We start from the raw sequence: 21,512 nt of genomic DNA, 5'->3' as shown, positions 1-21,512 counted from the left end.
GCGAAATATATGCACTAAACACACAAAATTGGCCAAGGCCCAATATTACTGTGAAGATCTGAACAATAACATATCAAACCCTAGAAAGTTTTGGAAAATCATAAGTAACTTACACACTCCACCAATCCACTCCCAACCCTCCACTGTCAAAGTGGACAACCAAACCCTGCAACTTCCCTTAGAAGTAGCAAATGCCTTCAACAATTATTTTGTCGGATGCTCCACCACCCTGATTGACAAACTAATAAATGACACGCATCCTAAAACTACAAATGTGGATCAGGCCCCTCTAAATCTGAAAAGACCCAATATAGAGAAGGTTAATTTTAGACCTGTACCCATCAGTGTCGTTAAGAAACACCTTAATAATCTAAAAATGAAAAACCAGTCTGGACCTGATCAAATCCCAGCAATGCTGTTGAAGCTCCGCCGGCAATTGCTAAACCTGTCACAACCCTAATTAACAAATCCTTGGTGTCTGGATACATACCCAAACTTTGGAAGACTGCAAGAGTAGTGCCTAACCATAAAAGTGGTGAGATAACCTTGGTTTCTAATTATCGCCTAATATCATTACTCCCAGTATTGTCAAAAATCTTAGAAAAGTGCGTCCATACGCAACTATGCGAGTATTACCAACAATCTAACTATCTGACCCCTGATCAATCAGGTTTTCGCCCAAACTACTCCACTACTACTGCCCTCCTAAAAGTTTGCAACGACATCCAAACTGGCATGGAACAAGGAGGCCTAATTGGAGCTATTTTCCTTGATTTTGCAAATACCTTCGACACAGTAGACCACGACATACTACTGCTCAAACTAAAAAAACTCAGGTATTGGTGATCGTCCGCTAACCTGGTTTTGATCATATGTATCGGATCGGTCACAATATGTCCCTCCCTCTCCCAGTCATGTGTTGTGTTCCCCAAGGTTCCATTCTCGGCCCCCTACTATTCAAATTATTTATAAATGATCTGCCAAATGTCTGCAAATTCTCAACTGTACACATGTACGCATAAACAGTAATCTATGCAAGCAAATCCAATCTGCCACAGTTTAAGGCAGGGCTCCAAGACCAGTTCACAGAGGTAGAAAAGTGGATCTCAAAAAAACTCCCTAAACACTGACAAAACTGTCACAATGATCTTTGGAACAGGACCTAAATTACACAAACTACAAAATTCCCACCTATGCATCAAACAAAATCAAATTGCACGCTGACTGCAGTCCACTCTTTCAAATACTTGGGTATATTGTTAGACCCCAATCTATCTTTTGGCCTCCACATAAAAAAACTTGCATCTAAACTTTATCCAAAACTAGGTGCCCTATAAAGAAACAAATCCTGCCTAACCCCTACAGTAAAGGAAAAGATTGTACAACAAATGCTGATGCCAATCATTGATTATGGGGATGTAGTATATGCACCTGCTCCACAAACTCACCTTAATAAACTAAATACATTGTATAACTCATTCTGCCGCTTTGTGCTACAATGTAACTACAGGACCCACCATTGTGACATGCTAAAAGAACTAAACTGGCTGTCGCTGGAATCAAGGCGCACCCTCCATCTTTCCAGCCTTGTGTTTAAGAGCCTTTCTGGGAAGCTCCCACCCTACCTGAGCAGAATGCTCTCTCCGGCTATTCCCACCTCCTATAACCTCCGATCCAGTACCAGCACATTATTTAGCTTGCCTCAATACAAAAAGAACGCTGCTCGATCCTCCTTTTCCTACAGAGCACCACAATTATGAAACGACCTCCCGCACACTTTCAAACCTTCCCCAAGCCTAATATTCATTAAGAGATCCCTCTCTACATATCTCAAAACAAAATGCAACTGTCATGGTTGACTATATATTTCCTACCTGTTCTATGTTAAATTTTGCATATATTGTGTATTAATATTGTTTCTGTATTTTATTGTACCCTATAGTAACAACGCAATGTTTTGTGGACCCAGGACATACTTGAAAACGAGAGAAATCTCAATGCATCCTTAATGGTAAAATATTTTATAAATAAACAAACAAATAATCCAACATCATTATTATTTAGGTAGGCAACAAGCGGGAGAGCCTTGTCTGGCAATAAATATCCCCAAGTTGTAGATTTGCTTATAAAACAATGTGTTGCAGTACTTTTATTGGAGCTGTAGATTTGCTTATAAAACAATGTGTTGCTGTACTTTTATTCGAGCTGTAGATTTGCTTATAAAACAATGTGTTGCAGTACTTTTATTGGAGCTGTAGATTTGCTTATAAAACAATTTGTTACAGTACTTTTGTTTTATAATCAAATATACTGCTCTAATAAAAGTACTGCAACACATTGTTTTATAAGCAAATATACAGCTCCAATAAAAGTACTGCAACACATTGTTTTATAAGCAAATCTACAACTCCAATAAAAGTACTGCAACACATTGTTTTATAAGCAAATCTACAGCTCCAATAAAAGCACTGCAACACATTGTTTTATAAGCAAATATACTGTGCTAAAAATGTGAGTTGTAGATTTGCTTATAAAACAATGTGTTGCAGTACATTTATTTGAGCTGTAGATTTGCTTATAAAACAATGTGTTGCAGTGCTTTTATTGGAGCTGTAGATTTGCTTATAAAACAATGTGTTGCAGTACATTTATTGGAGCTGTAGATTTGCTTATAAAACAATGTGTTGCAGTACTTTTATTTGAGCTGTAGATTTGCTTATAAAACAATGTGTTGCAGTGCTTTTATTGGAGCTGTAGATTTGCTTATAAAACAATGTGTTGCAGTACTTTGAGTTGTAGATTTGCTTATAAAACAATGTTTTGCAGTACTTTTATTGGAGCTGTATATTTGCTTATAAAACAATGTGTTGCAGTACTTTTATTGGAGCTGTATATTTGCTTATAAAACAATGTGTTGCAGTACTTTTATTGGAGTTGTAGATTTGCTTATAAAACAATGTGTTGCAGTACTTTTATTTGAGCTGTAGATTTGCTTATAAATAATGTGTTGCAGTGCTTTTATTGGAGTTGTAGATTTGCTTATAAAACAATGTGTTGCAGTACTTTGAGCTGTAGATTTGCTTATAAATAATGTGTTGCAGTACTTTTATTGGAGTTGTAGATTTGCTTATAAAAACAATGTGTTGCAGTACTTTTATTTGAGCTGTAGATTTGCTTATAAATAATGTGTTGCAGTGCTTTTATTGGAGCTGTAGTAGATTTGCTTATAAAACAATGTGCTGCAGTGCTTTTATTGGAGCTGTAGATTTGCTTATAAAACAATGTGTTGCAGTACTTTTATTGGAGTTGTAGATTTGCTTATAAAACAATGTGTTGCAGTACTTTTATTAGAGCAGTATATTTGCTTATAAAACAATGTGTTGCAGTACTTTGTTTTATAAGCAAATCTACAACTCAAATAAAAGTACTGCAACACATTGTTTTATAAGCAAATCTACAGCTCCAATAAAAGTACTGCAACACATTGTTTTATAAGCAAATCTACAACTCCAATAAAAGTACTGCAACACATTTATTTGAGTTGTAGATTTGCTTATAAATCAATGTGTTGCAGTACATTTATTAGAGCTGTAAATTTGCTTATAAAACAATGTGTTGCAGTATTTTTATTGGAGCTGTAGATTTGCTTATAAACAATGTGTTGCAGTACTTTTATTGGAGTTGTAGATTTGCTTATAAAACAATGTGTTGCAGTACTTTTATTGGAGCTGTAGATTTGCTTATAAAACAATGTGTTGCAATACTTTTATTAGAGCTGTATATTTGCTTATAAAACAATATGCTGCAGTACTTTTATTAGAGATGTAAATTTGCTTATAAAACAATGTGTTGCAGTACTTTTATTGGAGTTGTAGATTTGCTTATAAAACAATGTGTTGCAGTACATTTATTGGAACTGTAGATTTGCTTATAAAACAATGTGTTGCAGTACTTTTATTGGAGCTGTAGATTTGCTTATAAAACAATGTGCTGCAGTACTTTTATTGGAGCTGCATATTGCCGCAGGCTATTGTAAATATCACGTCTGTGTGAGGTTATGGTGAAACAATTGGGGTCTTTACAAATTACTCTACACCTGCCCATGTGAAAAACAGAAATCGGCCACCCACATATCTCATCAGTTTAATAGACCACTAGAGTCGGAGAACAACTTGTTCCTGTCTGTATATATTGTGGTCCGTGTATACATACAGGATTATAGTTCTTGTGAAAGTATAAAGAATGCATAACTTGCTGAAGCGCTGCTTTCTGAAGATGGTTTATGCAGATTTATAAATATTTGTTCTGATTAAAATAAAACTTTGAACCCAGCCCTGAAAGTCAGGGATAGGACTGGTAAGATAAAATAGACAAAAAACACAATTTTGTCAGGTGCGCATCCTAAGGTTTTAATACTTGGAGTTAGGACACTCTTTCAAACCTCCATTAAACAGAGCTGAAGCCAAAAATGTCCCTCTATTTTTTCTTTCCACCAAAACCAAATACAGAGGCAAACAAACGAATATATATCAATCATAAAATTTAATTACTGTTCCGCACTAACCCTTTCTAACAAAGTGGGCGACTATATATGTGCCCTGCACTAAAAATGACTGGAGGGAGTAAATTAATTTATAAAAACTAGAAAAAGAAAAATTATGAGGCTTCTAAGGGCCACAACATCATAGACTTTCCTATCCAGCATTCTTGCCTCAATAAATAACTATAATCCTAAAAGAAATTCACACAATATTTTATTAATCACAATCAGAAGTACCTATGGAACTATGCATATAGATTGACTACCAGTATCAACCAATATTGAAGTGGGCCGATAGATAGATATATAAACATCAATAGGATAATATCTAAAATATGCTGTAACACAAGCGTTGATTTAGTATTCACAAAATTCAGCCAACATCCAGAACTCTCTCAAAATGTCCTCATAAAAATGATATATCAGATATCCATTCATCAAAATGAGGAGAGTCACAGTTTAGAAAATATATCCCTATTCCAGGGGGTCTCATTCAAGAAGGTGTGGTGAAAAATACTTCTTGAGGCTACGCTTTGTAAGGAGGGGCTCATGATTCAGGTAAGGTAGACATAACAGGAAGGTGGCTTTACTTCAAAGCTGCAAACACTTCCAGCATTATACGTGCAATTTGCATTCATATTCCCATCCAGCTATTCGGATATCACAGATCCCCATCCAGCTATCCGGATATCACATATCCCCATCCGGCTATCACATATCCCCATCCGGCTATTCGGATATCACATATCCCCATCCGGCTATTCGGATATCACATATCCCCATCCGGCTATTCGGATATCACATATCCCCATCCGGCTATTCGGATATCACATATCCCAATCCGGCTATTCGGATATCACATATCCCCATCCGGCTATTCGGATATCACATATCCCCATCCGGCTACTCGGATATCACATATCCCCATCCGGCTATTCGGATATCACATATCCCCATCCGGCTATTCGGATATCACATATCCCTATCCGGCTATTCGGATATCACATATCCCTATCCGGCTATTCGGTTATCACAACAACTATTGTGACGTAATAAAGCATTTTCAATCACCCATCTTGTCAAATATGTTGCATTGCAAACCAGACCCCACGGGGAATATTGAGCATATTTGTCAATTGCCTACCTTGCCAAATGTTCTGTATTTTCAGACTAGGTACATATTGGGACCTGTAATTTCAAACAAACAATGTGGAAATCCTCTCTCGCTCCACAGTATCCCTGTACCTCCTTTATGTCCGTTCTCCACCTCCTCCTTACCTTATCCATTAACGAGAGTGCCATGATGCAAACACCTTTGTACACCTTCCATTTCAATGTTATAGTCCGGTTAGTCAACCGTATACAAGGTTCAGCCGATTCCCCCTATAGTATTTGGTGCTGTGCGATGCGTGTTTCACCCTTACACTTAATTCTGGGCTTCTTCTATATCAGGCTTACTGGTCTATAGCTAACTGGATCAGCCCTGCTCTTTTTAACAAGTGGCAACACATCAGCTTTATGCCAGTCCTGGGGTAAGATGAATGGAAGCTTTGCTATCACCGTGCTAAGTTCCCTTAGAACCCTTGGGTGTATTTCATCTAGTGAGATGCCCTCTGCAATAAATGGGCTATGTTATTGTTGGTTTCTCCCATTGGGTCCTCATGTATACCAAAGAAAATAAATGGTTTAGTAACTCAGCCTTCCCCCTGTCACTGTCAACCATGCTAGATGTCTCAAATTTTAACGTGCCTATATTTTCCTTCTTTTTGTCCTAATTATTCTTATAACCATAGAGGATGTGTTGATATGTATATTTAACTAAAGTTTTAAATGTTCTCCATTTTTTCTATATTTTTTTTTTTGAGAACACCTTGTCTCAATGTTTGCAGTGTAGTGATTTCCTTAAGAAACATGAAATCAAATTCTTTTCCTTCATGATTCAGATAGAACATACAATTTTAAATAACTTTACAATTTGCTTCCATTATCAAATTTGCTTAGTTCTCTGGGTATCCTTTGTTCAAATGTATACCTAGGCAGGCTCAGGTGGTGGTACACTGTCAGAAAAATGTGTAAAAATTGTACCTTTAGGGGTACAACAGCTTGTCACTGGGGCAGTACCCTCAAAGGTACACCTGCTGTACCCTTTAACATGGGTACAAATTAGTACCCTTGCATATTGTACCTTTCAAAGGCAAATATGTACCTTTGGTGACTAGATTGGACCTCAGTGCTATGGTACCATATTGTACCCTTAAAAAATGTTGCACATCTGGCCTTTTAAGGGTACTGCCCTAGTGACAAGTCCTTTGTACCTCATAATGGCAAATTTGTACTCATCAACACAGCATATTCCAAATGCTGTTTCATTAAATGTATTATATAACATTCAAATATGCATTCAATTAATGCATACTTTTTCAGACAGTATTACAATAGCCACACTGCAGTTTTAAAAAAGTTTGGATACTGTAGCCATATAGCAAATCCAAAGACTGCTACAGAACCACCTGAAAGAACCAGGCTAAACAACCAGTTCCAAAAGAACTACTCAATGTGTTTTATATCACTCTGTACTAGACTCTAAAAACACCCCATTTAATTTAGGTTGACATGCTATTTAAAACATAAATATATAGAAAACATATAAAAAAACAACGTAATAGTAAAACATAACTAACAAAAAGAAGGGGGATTTGGGGGAGGGATAAACGATAAAACTCACAACCATTCATTGAATTGTCACTCTATGCAAAATATATGCAAATTAGTATATTTCCCCAGTACACATTTTGGTGATGAACCTGCTACCAATAGATGGAGCTGTGTAACACATGTCAAGGAACTTTCAACCAACAGATGGCGCTATGGCATGTTACACAATGTCCATGTATGTGACTTGGGAACGTTACAATTTTATTTTATATTTTTAAAACCTGGTTCTTAAACAGCTCTTGTTTATTTTATAGAGCTTAAAACAAAAACATTTCTTTGTAATTTTAGTTAATACATTTGCTTTATGTTTAAGAGTTAACATCTTGATGCTCTAAATATAAACATTAAAATGTTAAGTGCTTGTTTGCTATTTAGAACCAGCAACACAGTATCATTGAATAAATGGGTTGTTAAGTTGTTGTTTTTTTTGCTTTGCCCCCTTCTTGCATATTACCAACAACGATTGAACATAATTATTTTGCTGTACAACATGTATGTTTTCATTTTGGGTGACTGCCAGTTATAGGAATATGAATAATTGAGCTGTACAAATGATATGGACTTGCAGAGTTTGGCAGCCTTGAACCACCCACCCCCCTCAACCTTTTAGTCACACAAGTGATTGTACCTTTTTGGGGGGATTAAATGATACAGACATGAACCCTTTGACAGTTGGAAACATATTTGTACCTTATTTACCACTAAATGGTACATATTAGTTCCTTAAGGTGTAATTATGATCCATTGAGGATACAACCACATCAATTGTACCCTAAGTGTTCACAAACGGACCCCAACCGTACCCTTTTTTCAGACAGTGTAGCTAGCTGTTAATTGGTGGCTGCACATATATGCCTTTTTTCATTGGTTCCTGATGTGCTCTGCTAACTCCCAGTAGTGTAGGGCTGCTCCTTCAACAAAAGGATACCAAGAGGAAGAAGTAAAATTGGCATTAAAAGTAAATTGGAGAGTTGTTAAAAAATGTATTCTCCATCTGAATCATGAAAGAAAGAAAAAAAAGGGTTTTATGCCCCTTTAATCATTGAAGATTGCAGTTTTAAAATGAATGTCTTGGTTGAGCCCTTGTATCATTGCTTCTGGAAGGGGATTTAAAATATGATCCTGTTATGATGATGATTATATAAATGTTCTTTGACTTCTATATTTGATATAATGTATGTTTTCTTTGATAGCACTAAATGCAGCATAGTAGTTGGCTTTTCTATCAATTGTGAGATGAAGCGATCTTTGAGCAAATTTTAAAAAAGTCTCTCTCTCTTAGCTGTATTGCTAGTTTCATTGCCCCCATTTATTTCAGGGTAGTTAACACCTGCTTTTACAACACTGGTATAACAACCTTTCCTATTTCATTTAGCAGTTGACTTTCCTCCATGTAACATTTACCTTCAAGCTTTACCTTAGGCTTTGGTCATCATTTGGCTTGTACACTGGTTTGGTATTTCAAGACAAGAAGATAATGAATGGCAAAGTATGTATCATCTACAATAAGGCTTATACTCATCTAGCAAAATTGTAACTAGAAAAAAAGAGTTTGAAACCAAAATATTTTTCGTAAAATAATTCCTAAAAGAGAATAAAGCAACAAAGATTGCTCCCCAAGGATTTGCAATTGCTTCCAAATGAAGGTTAATACTTGGAAAAACTTTATTAAAAGGGTATTGTGCTAGTATAATTCCTTTAATAGCTGAAAAAAGAGATACCTGCACTTTAACATCATGAGAACCTTAACCTTGTTAAGTCATTGTGCAGAAGTTCTAAAATCGATGTCTTACTGTTTTATGTACAAACATTCTAATGAGTTATTCAGTTGGAGACAATATTCCATATTCTGCAGTAAGACGAGGAGGTAGTTTTGTACCTTGCTTAAAGCAAGAAGGTTCTGAATACAAAGCTGAAATGTCTAGCTGCTGTAGACCACTCAGTAACCAGGCAGCTAATTCAAGTTTCTGTAGATTAGGATGAAGTATTTGTCCCAGATTTAGAACACTTAAAACAATGGGATAATCCATGGTAGTTGTACGGCTAGTTATCTGAGTAATAGGTAACAGAACTTATGTGGCCAAAAAGGAAGAACTACACTGAGTGTTGCATGCTCTCCTCATCCTGTGAAGGTATCATTTAAACTTTGGGGAACAAAAAGCATGAAGTCCTCCAATTGAGAAAATGCATAAAGTTCTACTTAGTAGATGGGAAGTGGCTGAAGAATTGAGGTAATAACTAAATGAAGATGTGAGAAACCGCACACTAAATCAGTGTCTACCGAAGCGGCTTACCATGCCAATCAGTACATCAAAGAAGAGAATCCCCAGCTGTTTAGAATTTAAAAGAGCTTGCATGAATAAGGGCCAAGTGTGTGCCCGAAATGTTGCTGTATTTTGGTGGACCATGCATATATGAAAATAAAGGTCTTAAAATTTAAACAGTTGGAGATTCACTTCTTTGAAAAACGGAGGTACCTGGTGAAGGAAAATACCCAAATGGCAAAAAATGGGCTTATTGTATGCATTAACACTTTAAATGGTTAATGAAAAGACAAGGGGTGCCTCATAGTGAACTCTGTGTGTTTGTTAAACGAATAGTCTAGTCAAAATTAAACGTTAATGTTTCAGATAGAGCAGACATCCTCAAACTTGGCCCTCCAGAGGTTTTGGAATTATATTTCCCATGATGCTCAGCCAGCATATCAGCTGGCTGAGCATCATGGAAGATGTAGTTCCAAAACCCCTGAAGGATTTTTTTCAGGGGTATCTATCTCCGGGCGCGTGCTCCTGAAGATATTCCTGGGTGATGTGAACACTGATGCCAACCTGCTGGGCTGGTAAGCTGTCTGGGTCTTATGGGATTATGGACTCGGAAGTGTCTGCTCTCCTCTTTAAATATATTAAGACAGTATAGGGGAGCGCTAAAAGCTGTTTGAAATAAATATAATACTATTTTATTGAGATAAGTATAGCTTCATAGAAAATGAGGATGTAGTGTAACTATATATATATATATATATGTGTGTGTGTATATATATATATATATATATATATATATATATATATATATATATATATATATATATATATATATATATATATATATATATATATATATATATATATATATACACACACACACAAATATTGGATGGGTGCATATATGTGCAGAAGCAGATAACGGCCTAATAGTGCAATATTGTGGTGTGATGAACGTGACTAAACCAATGATAGGTATGGAAATGTGTTACTATTAATGTAGATAAAAAACTAATTGAAAATGATACATTTGTTTTAAATGGTTTACTATAAATAATATAATAAAAACATATATGTGTCTAAATATATAGACAATGATACGATATGGCAACAATGTATCGAATATAACCAATGTGCATTTGCGCATTTGTGCAATGATAACTAACTAGCTATCTAATGTATTAATAGTAATCTGTTAGTTACAATCATTTTTAAGCGCAGTGTGCCGTGTTATAAAAAAAAATTGAGCTCAAGCTTAAAAAAGGGGGTAGATATATATATATATATATATATATATAATATTTGACTGCAGTGGATAAAAACACTTTAAATAAAAGTAGTGTTTTGGCAAAATAGTGTTTTGGCAAAATGACAATAAGTTTAAAAAGTTCTGTTTGAATATAAAAACCGTTATGAATGTACCTTTATGGTAGTCTTTATCTTCGAAGCTATGTTAGAAAAAATATTTGAAAAGAGATCCATTGCATAATGTAGCTGTATATCAATCTCTGTGATTTGGATCTGTGATGGTGAGCCTGTTTACTGACTCGACTTCTGGGTCACTTGTAGTAACCAGTCACTGATGGTGACACTAGATGGTGAATGCTGATAGGGCAATAGTAGTAAGCCCTTATGTATCCCAATATTTTGTCCGTTTAACAGATGAGTGTCCAGGCAGTTCTTAATAAAAAATAAAGGTGAAAAACTCAGTCCTTATGGGCCGTTTCTTGTTGGTTGTAGAAATCCAGTGATTAGATATAATCCAGGCTGATTTCAGCCGGTCTCGGTGATATTAGAGTGTGTTCTTTTGTCTGCTATTAGTAATAGCTGTAATACCAACTGAAGATTTAAAGAGGTATTTTCTTTATTAACTACTATCGCAGCTTCAAATAAAGAGGGGTGCAAAAATTCTCCAAGTCCAAGCATTTTAAAGGGATCAAAGCAATGTTAGAAAAAATATTTGAAAAGAATGTAGCTGTATATCAATCTCTGTGATTTGGATCCGTGATGGTGAGCCTGTTTACTGACTTGACTTCCGGGTCACTGGTAGTAAACAGTCACTGATGGTGATGCTAGATGGTGAATGCTGATAGGGCAATAGTAGTAAGCCCTTATGTATGTACTTGTGTGTGTGTATATATAAATATATAGTTACACTACATCCTCATTTTCTATGAAGCTATACTTATCTCAATAAAATAGTATTATATTTATTTCAACCAGCTTTTGGCGCTCCCCTATACTGTCTCAATATAGTTTTGTTTTCGACATTTGTTTGGAAGAACTGTCATTTTAGGGTGTAGCAGAGTTGAGAACTTTAACATTGGTGCACTCATTCGTATTTGTTCTTTTTCCTTACTGTATCCTCTTTTTTTGAGTTAGAGTTACTCCTGCATTTCAACACTATACACCATATAAAACTAAATCAAAGAATAAAATACCAACTAACAGAATACTATTAAATATATTATTACTAAATTGATTACTAATAAGTAATGGTCTTTCTTTAAAAAAACATATTATGGACATTTTTGCCCAAAGAGACGTACTATTACAAAATGTTTCACAAGAAACTGATTATACGTATATCAAGAATAGTTCAAATACTCCAACTAACTTACAAGATCTTTGTGAGAACCTAGAGAACCACCTCATCAAATAACTAAAACCTACTATAGAGATAAAATTTACTCAAAAATATATAGACAATAATATGGTCCCTAGAGGACTAAGATTAAAGAAGAACTGTACTTTTCCACTCACTAATGAATTGTCTGACGAGTGGTTTGAAGTTTTAGAGACAGTCTCTACAGGGAGTGCAGAATTATTAGGCAAGTTGTATTTTTGAGGATTAATTTTATTATTGAACAACAACCATGTTCTCAATGAACCCAAAAAACTCATTAATATCAAAGCTGAATATTTTTGGAAGTAGTTTTTAGTTTGTTTTTAGTTTTAGCTATTTAAGGGGATATCTGTGTGTGCAGGTGACTATTACTGTGCATAATTATTAGGCAACTTAACAAAAAACAAATATATACCCATTTCAATTATTTATTTTTACCAGTGAAACCAATATAACATCTCAACATTCACAAATATACATTTCTGACATTCAAAAACGAAACAAAAACAAATCAGTGACCAATATAGCCACCTTTCTTTGCAAGGACACTCAAAAGCCTGCCATCCATGGATTCTGTCAGTGTTTTGATCTGTTCAGCATCAACATTGCGTGCAGCAGCAACCACAGCCTCCCAGACACTGTTCAGAGAGGTGTACTGTTTTCCCTCCTTGTAAATCTCACATTTGATGATGGACCACAGGTTCTCAATGGGGTTCAGATCAGGTGAACAAGGAGGCCATGTGATTAGATTTTCTTCTTGTATACCCTTTCTTGCCAGCCACGCTGTGGAGTACTTGGACTTGACTCCATCCTCAACCCGAAAAGGCCCACAAGCTCATCTTTGATGATACCAGCCCAAACCAGTACTCCACCTCCACCTTGCTGGTGTCTGAGTCGGACTGGAGCTCTCTGCCCTTTACCAATCCAGCCACGGGCCCATCCATCTGGCCCATCAAGACTCACTCTCATTTCATCAGTCCATAAAACCTTAGAAAAATCAGTCTTGAGATATTTCTTGGCCCAGTCTTGACGTTTCAGCTTGTGTGTCTTGTTCAGTGGTGGTCGTCTTTCAGCCTTTCTTACCTTGGCCATGTCTCTGAGTATTGCACACCTTGTGCTTTTGGGCACTCCAGTGATGTTGCAGCTCTGAAATATGGCCAAACTGGTGGCAAGTGGCATCTTGGCAGCTGCACGCTTGACTTTTCTCAGTTCATGGGCAGTTATTTTGCGCCTTGGTTTTTCCACACGCTTCTTGCGACCCTGTTGACTATTTTGAATGAAACGCTTGATTGTTCGATGATCACGCTTCAGAAGCTTTGAAATTTTAAGAGTGCTGCATCCCTCTGCAAGATATCTCACTATTTTTTTACTTTTCTGAGCCTGTCAAGTCCTTCTTTTGACCCATTTTGCCAAAGGAAAGGAAGTTGCCTAATAATTATGCACACCTGATATAGGGTGTTGATGTCATTAGACCACACCCCTTCTCATTACAGGGATGCACATCACCTAATATGCTTAATTGGTAGTAGGCTTTCGAGCCTATACAGCTTGGAGTAAGACAACATGCATAAAGAGGATGATGTGGTCAAAATACTCATTTGCCTAATAATTCTGCACTCCCTGTATAGGACTTATGAAAATTATAGGAAAATCTAGAAATATTTCTCTAAAAGATCCAAATCACAGAGATTGATATACAGATACATTCTGCAACGGATTTCTTTTCAAATATTTTTTCTAACATAGCTTTGAAGATAAAGACTACCATAAAGGTACATTCATAACGGCTTTTATATTCAAATAGAACTTTTTAAACATTGTTATTTGGCCAAAAATAATACCTGACATTATCTGAAGTAAAAGTCTGTATTATTTAAACACTACTTTTATTTAAAGTGGTTTTATCCACTGCAGTGAGATATATATATAGGCGTGTGGATGTATGTGGTGTATGGGTGTCAGCTGAGCCGACGCATAACTCTACAGTGCAACATACTTGTTATGTTTATAGCACGTATGATTATAATGACTTCTGATTAAGTTGGTTATAGGGACGCTGGCTCCAGGACTCACTGAATTTACTCAGAGAATTTACTCCTGCAGCTTAGACAGTGGAAGTCTGTTTCCTGCAGCCCCATCCTACTAGGAGTGTACGGAAGGGTTCTTCAACATCAGGGGAAGTTGGACGACTTTTAAGAGTCCAGGAGGCCTTTGTAGCACTTCAAGTGCCATTCATTTTCTTATACCTTTGGGAAGAAAAATCACAGAAGAAAACCTACTCCAAGAGGTGGATGACAAGTCACCGACTTCTACCCATACACACTGGAATTCTACTACCCTGTACTAGTTGCAGCAACTTACCTCATCTAATTGAGATATATTCTGGTAAGGGGAATATTATTCCACCTAATACTTCTATTGGATTCTTCAGATTTACAGAATATATGATCGCCAATATTGATCTTTGAACTATTTTTTACTATTTTTACTGTATTTATATGTATGAACTGTTTTTTATATGTTTTATGTTGTAGTATAGAAATTTATTGCACTGTTGAAACCTTCCTTTTTTCATATATATATATATATATATATATATATATATATATATATATATATAACTAACAGATTACTATTGATACATTAGATAGCTAGTTATCGTTGCACAAAAGTGTTGTTTTTAATCATTGGTTATATTAGATACATTGTTGCCATATCGTATTTGCTTCTGCACATATATGCGCCCATACAATATATATATATATAGTTACACTACATCCTCATTTTCTATGAAGCTATACTTATCTCAATAAAATAGTATTATATTTATTTCAACCAGCTTTTAGCGCTCCCCTATACTGTCTCAATATATTTTTGTGTTCGACATTTGTTTGGAGGAACTAATGTCATTTTAGGGTGTAGCAGAGTTGAGAACTTTAACATTGGTGCACTCACTCATATTTGTTCTTAGCTTGGGTCCAGTTGGACAATACCACTTCTAGGGTTTATATCAACCATTAGGGAGGAATTAGGGGTTCCTTAGCCATGTAGGAGGTGACTTGGATTGTTCAGTGGGAGGAAGCTCACATTTGCTGTCGGTCATCCACTTTACAGGGGTGGACAATTGGGAGTTAGACTTCTAAACAGACTGATAATTCATCCCGCGGAGTGAGCATTTCCATCCGGAAGTGTTCTCTAGGTAGACCCTCACATGGGGGGTTTCAGGAGTTGGCTTCTGTGGGCATTTCAACAGAACACCAAGTTTCGAAGGGATGGTTTATGGTCATGTGATCCGCAGACCACCCTGATAGATGTTCTGATATTTTTCTTGGATTTCAGTCTTGCATACCTTTTTCCTCTGTTTGTTCTCTTTCCACAAGTCATTACTCGTATTTTCAGATGAGAGCGTCAGTGATTTTATTAGCCCCTGCGTGGCCTTGCAGGATCTGGTATGCAGACTTAGTGTAAATGTCATCTCTCCACCTAGGAGACTACCTCTGAGGAAGGACTACTGATTCTTGGTCTTTTCCTTCATCTAAATCTCTGAAGCTGACTGCTTGAAGATTGGACGCTTAGTTTTGTCTAAGTGAGGGGTTTTCTGAATTTTTATCCTTTCTCCAGGCTGGTCTGGAGAAGGGTTTATCAGTCAGTACCCTGAAGTGTCCGTTTTCTGCATTGTCTTTTTTGCTACATAAGCATCTGGTGGACGTGCCAGATGTGTAATCTTTTTGTCAGGCACTGGTCTACTTCAGGCCTGTGTTTAAGTTGGTCTCTCCCCCTTAGGGTTTTGCCCTTGTTCTTAAAGTTTTGCAGTATGCTCTGTTTGAGCCTTTACTTTCCATAGATATTAGGTTGTTATTTTGGAAGGTTTTGTTTCTCATTGCTATCTTTTCTGCTTGGAGAGTCTCAGAGCTCTCAGGTTTTGCAGTGCGATTCGCCTTATCTTTCATGCAGTTAAGGCAGTTATTTGTACTAGTTAGGTTTTCTTCCCAAGTGGTTTCGGATACATTAATCAGAAAATTGTTGTTCCTTCTCTGTGTTCTTATCTTTGCTCTCATAAGGAACATTTTGTTCACAACTTTGATGTTGTACGTGCTTTTATTTTCTATCTACAGGCGACTAAGGATTGTCGCCAGTTTGCGGTTTTTTTTCTCTGGGAAACATTAAGGTCAGAGAGCTTCAGCTACTTCTCTTTCTCTTTGGTTGAGTAGTATAATGCGTTTGGTTTATGAGACTGCTGGACAGCAGCCTCCTGAGAGAATTTCAGCTCATTTCACTAGGGCTGTCCTTTCTTCTTGGGCGTTTTTAAGAAGGAAGTTTCTGTAGAACAGATTTGCAAGGCTGCAACTTGGTCCTCTGCATACTTTTTCCAAATTTGATATTTTTCAGCTGAGGCTTCTTTTGGGAGAAAGGCTCTTCATGCAGTGGTGCCTTCTCTTTAGGTTACCTGTCTTGTCCCTCCCTAATCATCTGTGTTCGCTAGCTTCCCACTAGTAACTGATGATTCCGTGGACTCACCATATCTTAGGAAAGAAAACAATTTATGCTTACCTGATAAATGTATTTATTTCCGGATATGGTGAGTCCATGGCCCACCCTTTATTTTAAGACAGTTATTTTTAACTAAAACCTCAGGCACCTCTACACCTTTGTGTTATCTTTTTCCATGTTCCCTTCGGCTGAATGACTGGAGGTTATGGGAAGTGATATATATAGCGACTTTGCTGTGGTGCTCTTTGCCTCCTCCTGCTGGCCAGGAGTGATATTCCCACTAGTAATTTATTCTGTGGACTCGCCATATCCGGAAATAAATACATGTATCAGATAAGCATAAATTATGTTTTTTCTTCATTCTCTTGTTATCTTTATTTGAATGTAAGCTGGGCCATTTTTGGTTTAGGGTAGCGCTTGCTGATTGGTGGCTACATTTAGACACCAATCAAAAAGTGCTACCCAGGCACTGAACTAAAAATTGCCCGGCTCCTATGCTTACATTGTTGCTTTTTCAAATAAAGATACCAAGAGGAGTAAAAAAAAATATAATATAGGAGCAAATTAGAAAGTTGCTTAAAACTGAATGCACTGAATCATGAAAGTTTAAATTCTGACTAGACAATTCCTTTAAGGAGAAAGAGTAATAGAATAAACTCACAATTTGGGATGGCACCTGTGTAAAAAGAGTGCAAACGAGCAGGCTGACGCTCACAGTTATGAGCTCACTGGATACTCTCTGTAATATCTGCATTTTCAGGAACAACTACTTCCAAGTTGTTTGGATAAGCGGTAGTAACCTCCGTCCTAGTACTGAATCGCTCAAATGGCAAACAAAGTTTCCAGGGCAAAGGGAGACATGAGATTCTAATACAGATGCTATTTTCTATTAGGATATTATACGCCACTTACCCCTGAAGAAACTACCACTGTTTAGGTCGAGAAACGCGTTGCAACAATAAACCCTTTTTATTCATACTATCTTCATAGCGGTGTCTATACCTTTTTCCAGTATTTGACTGTCATTACTGCCTGGACACTGGCACCTGGAAACTTTCTTTGCCATTTGGGCGATCCAGTACTAGGACGGAGCTTACTAACGCTTATCCAAACAACTTGGAAATTGTTGTCCTGAAAATGCAGATATTACAGAGGGTATCCAGTGAGCTGACAACTGTGAGCGTCAGCCTGCTCGTTTGCACTTTGTTCATACAGGTGCCATCCTAAATTGTGAGTTTTATTCTATTAGTCTTTCTCCTTAACACGCATGGAGTTTACTATGAGGCGCCACTTGTCTTTTTATTGATTTTACAGAGGTGAACCTACATCGATTTACCGAAGTGAAGCTGCCTTAAAGACACAGCACAACTTTGAAATCTCTATACCCATTGCTGGCACTATTATGGACTAAATTGTGCTGTACATGTAATTCACTAGTGCAATTTAATAGCACCATATTTATTTTACCCATTTTGTGCATAATATTTTGAAATTTTTTGTGTATTCAAACACTTTATTCATCACCTTTTTGTGCACTTCATTAGCACCAATTGTTAGTTATTTTTACCCAATTTTGTGCATAATATTTCAAATATTTTGTGTATTCTAACACTTTATCCAGCACCCTTTTGTATACTCATTCTGAGAGATACATATATACATATTTTAGTCACTATATAGGAGGTGCGCCACCTTTTTGGGGGTCTCCCCTAGATTCCCGTAAACACTTTAAAATGGTTGCTCATTGGCATTAAGAGTGATTCAAGGGGGTTTTATTCTTTGATAAACCCCCCCCCCCCCCACTCATGAGCTTACTTTTAAAATCACTATTTCTACATCCTGATATGTGAGGTTTTATCACATTTTAATGTATTTGTTCTTGTAATTTTTATTTAAAAAGCTTAATAGAACTTTATTCTTAGAGTATAATTTTATAAAGGTGGGGGAATTTTACCCCCCCCTCCTATGTCAATAGTGGTTATTTTTTGTCAATCCACCTCAGGAGTGGGGAGTCTGAGCATTTACTAGAATCTAAATGTAATATTCTAAATAAATGTGATACTGAAAAAGAAAAATCAGGGAACATGTGCAATAACTTGCAGTTTTTAAAGGTACAAAAGTTAATTACAGCGTCTAATCAGAGTATTTTTACCCCAAATCAAGGTAAGAACACTGCTCTAATAGAAGAATCTTCCTGACAAATTAATAGTTCTTTACCCTTATCGAAAAATTCCATTCTCCAATTAATCTTTTTTTTAATAATTCATCAGATATCTAAAAGCAGACTTTATAGTGTTAAAAAAAGTTCTACTTCATTAGAGTGTTTCATTTGTAAACAAAAGCACTCGCTGAACAATGAGCATAACCAGTTGCATGAGTTTAACCAAGTTTATTATCGATACAGACTTTAAAGGGAAATAAGCTCTGCAAAACGGTTTCCCCTTTAACATGCAAACAAAAAAGCATCAACAGAAAATCAACCTCCTACCTAGAGGGTATGAAAGAGATCTCAGCCCATTAACTTTCCTGCAGCATCTTTGAATACAAGTTAACTCATCAGCTAATTGCCTGACTATATTATACTCACGGTTTTCATTAAAAGGATAAGTATAGTGATTGATGCAAATACAACATGGTGACCCTGAATTAGTCACTATCCATGCCCTGTTCAGGAATGACATGAGATTAGGAGTGTGTTCATATTTTCACATTGTGTGTAATCACTGCAAAAGTGTATAGTTCACCATTGTATATGTAATGAAGTCTAGCTGGCACTAAAACAAAATGATCAAAACACCACTGGCCTCATTATAAAAAACCAATACTCCTGGCACTGAAGGGGTTAATTCTCTACCAATGATTAAGTACATGATGCTTAGGAGACTTTGCTATAATTAAAAAAAAATGCAGATCAGGTTACTATGACTATGTGCCACTAGAGGGCGTGAAACGCGTCAGGATTGCTATCCTTGTATTCTTGCATTATGATGCATTTTTAATATTTGTATAATAAAGATATTTTTTTAACATTATCTTGCCCCTCGAGTGCTCAGATACCTGCTTCTTTATTACTAAAAAACATACTGGAATATGTTAGCTGAAACCAGTGTCTCCACATTAACATGCAATGTCAGAACATGCTATAAAATGTAACCAAGGGAGAACTTAAAGGGGGACATCGGTACCCAGGAAAACGTTATCCCATACCTTAGATCCACAAAAAAAAATGTGCATTACCAAAAGAACAGTGTCCCTGTGAACGAGGATTGAATTAAAAAAAGGGGTGGGGTAGGGGGAGGAGTTTGGCGGCCATATCTACCACTGAAAACTGTATGGGCGTTTGATGATTACACTTATAACGTTGGTGGTATTGAAGATGGGATGCGGTGCAGGCTCCTCTTTTTTTGTAGATCTAAGGTATGGGATAAAGTTTTCCTGGGTGTTGACTGTCCCTTTAACCCAGAGAAAAACCACTGAAGCCACAGGAGGGGCAAACTGCAGTAAGACCCAGTAAAGAAACTTCAAACTGTAAAGTAAAAAGAGCCAAACATGGACATGTAGGAATATTTTACTATGTTTTCTAAAAGGAATTTTATGATAAGTCCTGAAGACATTTAGGGGTAAATAACAATCATTTAGAAAAGATAATGAAATAATGTATTTACAAAACTCCCTATAGATTTTAAAGATGAATTTTGTAGAACAAATTATATTTATGATCAACCCCACAGACACTAAAAAGGGAAATACACCAGCTATACAATAAAATTAATAAGGTAGCAGCCTCTTAGCACGTAGCCTATGAGCACAGCTGTTTGTAGATCACCTTCATGAGAGATGATTTACAACAGTGCAACTCTTGGGCCCTGTATCCCTTTGTTACCTTGCATATTAGAGCCCTGTCTTTAGCGCTGCGGAACCTGTTGGCACACTGCAAATAACTGATAAAAATAATATTAATGGTAGCTCTAACGTATTTTACACTAGTCCGTTCAAGTCAACTTTTTTCTTTTTCCAAGGCCAGCATCCCAGCCCTTTTTTCCTTCAATATATTTCAAACTATTTTTTTTTAAAAAAGAGAAATCTTTTGTGATCCATAATCCCCACTCACAGGACACAAACTCTTTTTTTTGAGTTATTTTGAGTTTTATTTTGAACAAATGGCATTTTTAGCTAAATGAAATTAGTGACTCAAACAAAAAGTAGCTTATTCATTTATTAATTCAGGAAATAATCAAAAGAATTTATTATCTTTGATTAACTCTTTAACCAATGAACACATTACCAACTTTGTTTGATGTGTTAATTACTTGATTAGCTAAAAGCACCATTCTTTCTTTTCAAGTGAAGGAAAGAAAAAGGTACAACTATAGATTTTCAATCCTATTTAGCAGTCATACAATTCTACATTCTCCTTTGAATAATACAAAAAAAAACCCAAAAAAACAAATGGGACTTTACAAGTGGTAATGATGATGTATACCGGGGAAACTATGCTAGGAAGGCACTCAGAGGGATACTGCAAGAGAGGGGAATGGATTTGTTGGCAAGGATCCTAGGTTTGGCAAAACATGCGACACGGACGCATTCCTGGTTCCTCTCTCAATTATAAACATATACTCACGTGCTATCATTTCTCAGCCAACATGGAAATTAAATAAGTGGGAAGACACTAAAATAACTCACCTCTGCTCCTAGCACTTACCTCTGAGAAAAGGGTTTCCATTGCAGTTTTATGAAGATGCTCCTCATCAGTCTGAATTTCGACAGACACAGATTTGCACCTGTAAATCAAAAGCAGAAATCTGGTTTCTAGAACAAAAACAAGGCTGAAGTGTATCTTGTAGTCGGTTTGTATCTTAAAAAGTAAATGGAACTG

The 21,512-nt window shown here is 36.4% G+C and overlaps 1 protein-coding gene across 1 annotated transcript in view; it reads right to left on the bottom strand.

Moving 5' to 3' along the window:
• The window catches only part of IRAG2 (inositol 1,4,5-triphosphate receptor associated 2), a 530,761-nt gene that overhangs the window by 210,153 nt on the left and 299,096 nt on the right, over window positions 1–21,512 (bottom strand). Inside the window, exon 23 of the mRNA XM_053719704.1 lies at window positions 21,339–21,417. Coding sequence (XP_053575679.1) covers window positions 21,339–21,417 — 79 coding nt within the window. The remainder of the gene's footprint in view (window positions 1–21,338; window positions 21,418–21,512) is intronic.

The sequence above is a fragment of the Bombina bombina genome, chromosome 6 (assembly GCF_027579735.1).
Source record: "Bombina bombina isolate aBomBom1 chromosome 6, aBomBom1.pri, whole genome shotgun sequence".
NCBI lineage: Eukaryota > Metazoa > Chordata > Amphibia > Anura > Bombinatoridae > Bombina > Bombina bombina.
The sequence above is the reverse complement of the archived record's forward strand: the minus strand, read 5'-3'. Positions and strand labels throughout refer to the sequence as shown.